The 8,389-nt window shown below is 38.2% G+C and overlaps 1 protein-coding gene across 1 annotated transcript in view; it reads left to right on the top strand.

The window, feature by feature from the left end:
* The first annotated feature begins 5,013 nt into the window (after positions 1-5,013).
* Positions 5,014-8,389, top strand: part of tnfaip6 (tumor necrosis factor, alpha-induced protein 6) — a 12,237-nt gene continuing 8,861 nt past the window's right edge. Inside the window, exons 1-2 of the mRNA XM_080038690.1 lie at positions 5,014-5,222; positions 8,315-8,389. The exon at positions 8,315-8,389 is cut by the window's right edge and continues 63 nt beyond it. Of these exons, the coding sequence (XP_079894816.1) occupies positions 5,123-5,222; positions 8,315-8,389 (175 nt within the window). The 5' untranslated portion in view covers positions 5,014-5,122. The remainder of the gene's footprint in view (positions 5,223-8,314) is intronic.

Below are 8,389 nucleotides of genomic sequence, written 5' to 3'. Positions count from 1 at the left end.
TTGGATTTTTGCTTAATTGTTTTAACGTTATAGAGAAAACCTGGATTTTAGAACAAGTTTACATTGGCTATAAAGTTTAATTGGAACGAAGAGGTCTCGCCCAAAACCATAAAGACCCAGCCCCAATGACCTCAGTGATCCCTTCACTTTACCCTCACAGTCAGCAGGTGTGTGTGTGTGTATGTGTGTGTGTGTGTGTGTGTGTGTGTGTGTGTGTGTGTGTTCATGCACGAGTGTGTGTGTGTGTGTGTGTGTGTGTGTGTGTTTGTGTGTTCATGCATGAGTGTGTGTGTGTGTGTGTTCATGCATGAGTGTGTGTGTGTGTGTGTGTGTGTTCATGCATGTGTGTGTGTGTGTGTGTGTGTGTGTGTGTGTGTGTGTGTGTGTGTGTGTGTGTGTGTGTGTGTGTGTGTGTGTGTGTGTGTTCATGCATGAGTGTGTGTGTGTGTGTGTGTGTGTGTGTGTGCCATAGACCAGGTTATAGAGGGCACGGAGTTAAAACAACTGTTGGATGGAAATACATCCGTGTCCCTCACATGTCTGTCTTGTTATGTCAGCGTTTGCATACGCCAGTAAAAACTCATTCATGCAACTTAATGACAGGAACACATTTAATGCAAAAAAAACAGCAGCATCAGGCACCAGATTCACTTTGAAAATTAAATATTTAGCCCGTTCCGAACCTTAAAATCCGTTACAAACGTACTTTGTAAATATTACTGTGATGTCACAGTAAAAGACATCACAGTAATATTTACAAAGTAAGTTTTTTTTAACCCTATATTTCTCTTTCTGTGATGTCACGAGAAAGAGAAATATAGGCTTAAAAAAAACACTCTTTCTGCCTTTTCTCAGGCTAGGATGAACCGATTTTAATTTTTTTCGCACATTTATACTACATAGGATCTCAGAATTCAATACACCTTCATATTCAAACTGGTGAAGTAGGCCTTTAAGTAAGTAAAGTCCCCACCATGTCACTTGGGTGTTATGTTGAATATTTTATTGCAACGTATCAAGTTGCTCGCTTCTCCCATCGTAAACATCCTGGAAAAGTTGTGTCTATGAATGGGCACACAGGACCTAAACTGGTTTCTAAATGTGTGTCGTTCCACAAAGTTATACCAAGGCATTTTTATCTTGATGCTTTTTGGGCTTTGCAGTTTTTTTTTCATCTAAAATGAAATATAGCAATGTTTGATGAGATTTTATGTGCAGGATGGATCTCCCTTTAAACACTGCAGAGGGTGGGTTTGTATGAGTGTGTGTGTGGGTGTGTGTTTATGCATGAGTGTGTGTTCATGTGTGTGTGTGTGTGTGTGTGTGTGTGTGTGTGTGTGTGTGTGTGTGTGTGTCATAGACCACCAGAGCGAACCACCTCCACTTACAGTTACACATATACACCCGTGCAGTGCCAGGATGTTAAGTCATAGAAGTCCCTCAGAACAGCTGGTCAGAATTACACAAAACAAACAGAAAAAAATACAGTCAAAAGAAAACAAAGACTCTATTATTCTCCCCATCTCTCTCTCTCTCTCTCTCTCTCTCCCCATCTATTCTGTTCCCATCTGGGCCGTTTGTAGTTACTGTAACAGGCCATGTGAAGTGGGGGGTTGGTGTACTGTATTTGTTATTATTTGTAATTTGTTATTATTTCTAATTCATGTCATGATGTGGCAATACTGTTTTCCACAATAGTCATGCGAATAAAGCTTTTTGAATCGTGTTGAAAGACAGAGTGAGAGAGAGAGAGAGTGTGTGTGTGGGAGAGAGAGAGATGGGGAGAGAGGAAGAGAGAGAGGGGGGAGAGAGGAGAGAGAGAGCGAGAGATGGGGAGAGAGAGAGAGAGGAAGAGAGAGACTGAGAGGGAGAGATGGGTAGAGAGAGAGAGAGTGAGAGCGAGAGAGGAACAGAGAGAGAGAGAGAGAGAGAGAGAGTGAGAGATTCCAAACAGTAAAAAACCCTCTGCTTCAGAAACGTGTTGGACATGTAGGGGAGAATGTGACGTCATTTCGCTGTAATCAAGCTGACCACATGTTACCGGGAAAAGTCTCCAAAATGTACCGTAGATTATTTCCTAATAGTTAAATCTCATTGATACAGCCAATTTAACCTATAACCTTTACTGTTAAGCTCTGGCAAATGTTTTATATTAAAAGATTAAGTTGGAAATCAACTTGTAACAAATAACTTTCCAGATGCAATATCTGTTTTTGCCACTAGGCGTCAACAAAAACAAGTTATGAACAAAACGCTGACATATGATATGATCAACTTTATTTCGATTTTTGATATAAGGGTTTATTAGGGTTTATTCCCATGAGCAGCAACGTCATATTTTAGGAACAATTGCAAAATGACTAAGTGTAATGGGAGTGATGTCACTGACAGTTGCAAACACCATAGACAATTCTTTCTCATGTATTTTAGTTCAAAGTTATCCACCGTGTTAGTGAAACAGTTTTTCTCTCATTATTAACGAAGTCTTCCCTTTTTAATTTTAAAAATCAATGCCTATGCCGCACTTTATAATGACTTTTAATCTTTAACCTCTTACATTTTGTTCAGAATTATTTCGTCATCTCCATTAAAACAAAATGCATCTCTTTGTTTCACACCAGCTATCCCACATAGTATAACCACATAAACAAACTCATTGACCTCAAAACTGTCACAACAGTTTTAACTCAATTTTAATTTCACTTCTCTGTCTCTTGTCATTTTACTGTTGTTCCTCCTATTTCTGAGCATATTTAAAATGATTTTTATATTATTTTTAATTTCCCTACCTTCATAACAGACATGACGTCAGCAGTATAAATAATTTAATGCCATTTTTATTGTTTTTTTAATCATGATACAGACTGTGCCCACCCCAGTTTGTCCCGCTGTAGTTGTACGACACATGGAAATCATGATGAATGGCCAATTAAAAGGCAGTTGTACTTTACGGTTTGTCACAATTACTGTGTCTCAGACGGACTTTCCATGTGTGGGTTTAGAATGGGAGAGGCACAGATCATTTCCTCCATGATCTGGAAGCAATTCAGGACAATTTTAGCCACTAGTGTGTGTGTGTGTGTGTGTGTGTGTGTGTGTGTGTGTGTGTGTGTGTGTGTGTGTGTGTGTGTGTGAGAGAGAGAGAGAGATTGTGTGTGTGTGTGTGTGTGTGTGAGAGAGAGATTTTGTGTGTTTGTGTGTGTGTGTGTGTGTGTGTGTGAGAGAGAGAGAGAGAGAGAGAGAGAGAGAGAGAGAGAGAGAGGGAGAGTATGTGTGTGTGCATGGGTGCTTGCGTACGTGCGTGCGTGTGCGCATGTGTGTGTGTGTGGTTGTGTGTGTGTGTGTGAGAGAGAGAGAGAGAGAGAGAGAGAGAGAGAGAGAGAGAGAGAGAGAGAGAGAGCGCATGTGTGTGTGTGTGTGCCCTCTCAAATTAACCTGGGACTCCTAAAAATATGGAGATATCACATTTCAAACGAGATTATTATTTTTTTTTTTACAAGGCGATGCTCTTTAAAAACATATCTAAACACCGATATTCAGTGACTTAATGTGGTTCTTCCGAAGACTGTATTTATGCGAATGTATGATATTATATGTATAACCACAAACTATACTATATACATCCTGCCTCGGGGTTTCCAACCACAGTCATGTTAATAACTCCACAAATCACAGGCCTTCCCTTCCATAAGGAAAACTAAACAGACCTTTGGTGTGAGATATAACTTCATGATATCTCTTCTGGATAACCGGATTTTAAATTTATGGAGACTCCAGGCAGTTGTCTGTTTTCACCATTTTCTTTGGCACACTGTAAACCAACATTTTTCTAAGTCTTTTTGGCCACTGAGCTGTTAGAATAAAACTAAAATATATAATTAACTTTCTTTGACATGTTTTGTACCTACTTTTTTTGAATTAATTTCAGTCATTGGGCTTTTAAAACAACACTAGTATGATTACCTTATAACATTGCTATGGTGAATGTGTTAGTGAACAGTTGCCTCTTCTGGCAGCAGACATGGAGCGACATTAGCAATTATAAATTATTAGACAATTTTTATGACCACCTCGTAAATGTACAAGTCCAACATTCACTCTCTCTCTCTTTCTCTCTCTCTCTCTCTCTCTCTTTCTCTCTCTCTCTCTCTCTCTCTCTCTCTTAACTTTGTTCTGGTTTTCACCAACTACTTTTATAATTGTGTCTCTATTGCTGTTGTCTAAACTGTGTCTGTCTGAGGCAGAAGGCAGCAGATAGTCAGTTTAACAGAGCTTTTAAGAATGAAAAGAGACCTTTAGAATCATTAGGCTGGTTTCCATCCACCTGTTTTCAAGTGTTCTTGGGAGTGAAAATGCAGAATAAGCAGGAGGAGACTATTTGAAATATCTCAAAATAAGGTTTACGCTTGGCTAATGTGGAAAATAATCAAATCTAGGTGATATTTTTTCAAATAAAAATTATTACTCAATCACTGTTAAATTGTAGGTCTTAAACCAAAACAAGGAGTTGAAAGAAGCTGAAAATGCTCTGAAATTGGATGGTTTTCTGTGTATTCCTCCCCCTAAACAACTCAATTCACATGATACCTAGGAATTTTTTCTGTTCTTACAATATAATTATTAATAATAACAGGTTTAAGTAACTAGATAATAGTTAAAAGTCCCTATTCTAACTGTTATGTGTTCTTGGTGGTGAGTCGGCTCATTAGTGAAGCTGTGGGAGGCTCTGAAAACATCTGGGAAAACCCTCTCACACGGTGCTGTACACACACACACACACACACACACACACACACACACACACACACACACACACACACACACACACACACACACACACACACACACACACACACACACACACACACACACACACACACACATACACACACACACACACACACACACACAGGTCCTTTTACCCTCCTTAACCCCCTCCCCTCCTCTCTGGCCCATTGTTACTGACAGGACTTTGCAGGGGCAGAAAGCAGAGGCATGAGTCAGTGTGTGTGTGTGTGTGTGTGTGTTTGGTATAAAGCGCTGTCGGTAGCACAGGGGGCAGAAGGAGAGAGCTGCTTGGAAACATCTGTACGGAGCAGCTGAGCTTTAAAGGGGCTCCAGAATGCACCTCTACACTCTCCTATGGACACTCGGGTTCCTGTTGAAAGAGGCACGGGCTTGGGGATTCAAAAATGGAATATTTCATAATTCAATATGGCTGGGTAAGTAGCACAACTTTTTTTTTTTTTTTTCCTATGCTGTCAGAGTAGTTTAAGCTGGAAACAAATGTCGGTTACGTCCGGACATTTGCCAATGTGTATGAAAGTGCAGCTTCCCAAAGACAGTGCAGTTTTCTTCACTGTACCCAAACAAAGTCGAGATATAAATGATGGATTACAAATTACACCAATTATTATTTACTTATGGTTGGTATTGTTTAACTAATCAAAACTAGTGCATCCGCTCTGTGCCAATCCCACATGTATCCCAATTTTCAAACAGTACTTTCAAAGTTATTGCTATGCATTTCATTAAATCCATTATGTTTTTTTAGCATGTTTTTAGCAGTATATTTCACTGACCCCTCTTGTAATCAACTGCTTTTATAGATAGATGAATTATTTTGTCATCGCGTTGAATACAATGGAGCTTTGTTTCAGCAATCCTAGTACCATGTTGTTTATCTACAGTATTTTCTGTTGTCTGTTAAAAATATGTTTTGATTTTATTTTTTGTTTGCAAGATCCCCCCTCGAAAACGATATGGTTTCATCTCAAGGGGGTTATCCTTAAAACATAATTTGAACCAGCATCTTTTTACCTGACAATTACTTGTGTATGTTTTTTTGCAAATGTCGCAAAATTGTAAATTTCTCAAATAAAGTCCCATTGTAAGTGGTAGCCTAACAAGATTTTTAACAGTCCACACACGGGTCCAGCAGTGTTCCCCGGTGCCAGACTACATGTTTATGACCTGGCACAGGGCTGCGTGAGACACAGAGAGAGGGGGAAATGACTTCATCTCTGGGACGTCCCAAACACAAACACATCAGGGTTCCAAGGAAAGATGCAACATACAAGTTGTATCTCTATGTTGGGGATAGTAGAATATCTTTCAAATGTTGTCATGTTGTTGAAAATGATAGTGACACTGATTGTGGTATTTAACTTTATTTATACAGGGACAATGTACAAAAGAAACATTAAAGCCTCGTTTAGAGAAAGGAGAGATGCATTTTACCAGGTTTTAGCAGATTGTTATTTTCCACCTGTAGTCCCAAAATGCGTCTCAATACCCATACTTCAATACTATTTAGTATGCCAGATAAAGATTTAGAATTGTCCCAATACATACAGTCAAATACAGTTTGCCCAAAAATACCAAGATGCACCTTACAATGTAGATCCAATTGCATGCTGAAGTAACCCTCATGCTTTAGTAGTATTGTAAAAAAAAAAAAAAAACATATACAGTACACCTTTGACTCTAACTTTATGATACCCATTCTTTATGATTTTTTTCATGTTGTTTAAATGATACTGACACTGATTGTGGCATTTAACTTTATTTAAACATTGACAATGTACAAAGGAAACATTAACCTTGATTAGAGAAAGGAGAGATGCATTTTACCAGGTTTTAGTAAATTGCTATTTTCCACCTGTAGTCCCAAAACGCCTTCCAATACCCATACTTCGATACTTTTTAGTATACCAGAAAAAGATTTAGTGTGTCCCCTTATGCATGTCAAATGCAGTTTGCCAAAAATACCCATATGCCCTAATATTGTACATCCATTTCTTCAGTATGGAGACCTCAGACCAGTATGCTTTAGTATGTAGTATAGTAAAGTGAAAAAGTATGTGATTTGGAACTCAGGGTGAGACTGTGTTTCTCTACTTGTAACTTATAAAATATAAATTGGACAAGCTGTTCACGCTGCCATGCACATATACATTCATACACCTCTGACTCTAGCTTTATGAGACCCATTCTTTATGATTTTTATGAGGTGAGGGGGGAATGTAACAGAGCAGTGTTTCGTATGGCTGATTGCTTTGCCTTGCCCAAATCCCATGCACAGAATTTAATATCTACAGTAAAAGTGCACATATTTCTATAATTATTTCAGTCTTCGCTCCGCAATTATATGTTTTTGTTTAACTTTTGGGAGAGTGTCTTAAGTTGCGCTGACTCTTAATATTTTATTATATACATACAGTTGACAGAGATGTTATTTTCTGTTTCCATGGACTACAGATAACAATTAGCTCATAGCTAACTCTGGTAATGTTACGGAACTGTGCATTATCCCTTTCAAATAATCAATTAAAATAAAAACTTAAATAATTCCTTATCTAAAGTGTGGAAGAAAGTGTGCCATTCATAGCTGATAGGGTTACAGGCAGTGGGTTCCAATGCATGCTATTTTAATTGGAGTCAAAACATTACATCAAACAGGGTTAAAAAGATCAAAATATCAACTTGAGGCTAATTCTCTTGAGTTCTCTCTGCCTAGCTTTGCAGTCGTGCGTGCGTTACTTCAAAACAGGCTCAGCAGAAGACTCCCCATGAAGAGGCCACAGAGCAAGTGACCAGATTGTTGGTGAACTTCCAAAATTAGTGAAAAATGTCACACAGTCGTAATAGCCTCTATAGTTCTGGTTCTAGTTCATTGTTTTGTGTTTAGCTCAATTTGACCTTTATTCATGCAATGAAAACATTGTCACTTGTGATGTATGAGCCCTGTGAAGGAGTATTAGACATTGTAAAATTACATCTTCAAGTTAACTGTCTACACTAGATTTTATTTTTATTTTGAGGCAAAAACTAAAACTCTTAATTTTTAAGGAAACCTGTCTGCATTTGAGCCAACTAATTATCTTTTGTTGAGATTACTTATCCTTAATTTGTAATGAAACATCAAGTTATGAGTTCTACAAACTAAGAATTCCAAAAAGTAATTTGTTCCAACTCATTATTTTCTGTTCAGAATGTGTTTCAGACAGGTTTTAGCACTGTTTAAAGTTTGAGTCAACATTTGAGCTCCTTGTTTATCATCTATAACAGAGGATTAGTTAGAACTGTTATTGTTGGACATTTGTAGTGAATGTAGATGATACATTTTAATGACAGATGATAAGTTATCTCAGAAAAGATCATAACTTGGCGCAAATGGCAGTTTTCCTTAGAACTGAAGAGCTTTAGTGGACTCAAAACTTTTCTGCAATTACAATTTTGAATGTTCCCTAACTGTTTCAGTGGCAGTAGCTTTTTCCTAAATCTTTTTTCTTGGTCTCTCTCTATTTGACAGAACAAGCAGCTGGAGTTTACCACCGGGAATCACGTAAAGGACGTTACCAGCTGACGTATAAAGAGGCCCAAGCCG

Source organism: Ammodytes marinus (assembly GCF_949987685.1).
Source record: "Ammodytes marinus genome assembly, chromosome: 12".
NCBI lineage: Eukaryota > Metazoa > Chordata > Actinopteri > Uranoscopiformes > Ammodytidae > Ammodytes > Ammodytes marinus.
Note: the sequence above shows the minus strand (reverse complement) of the source record. Positions and strands in the feature narration are given on the sequence as shown.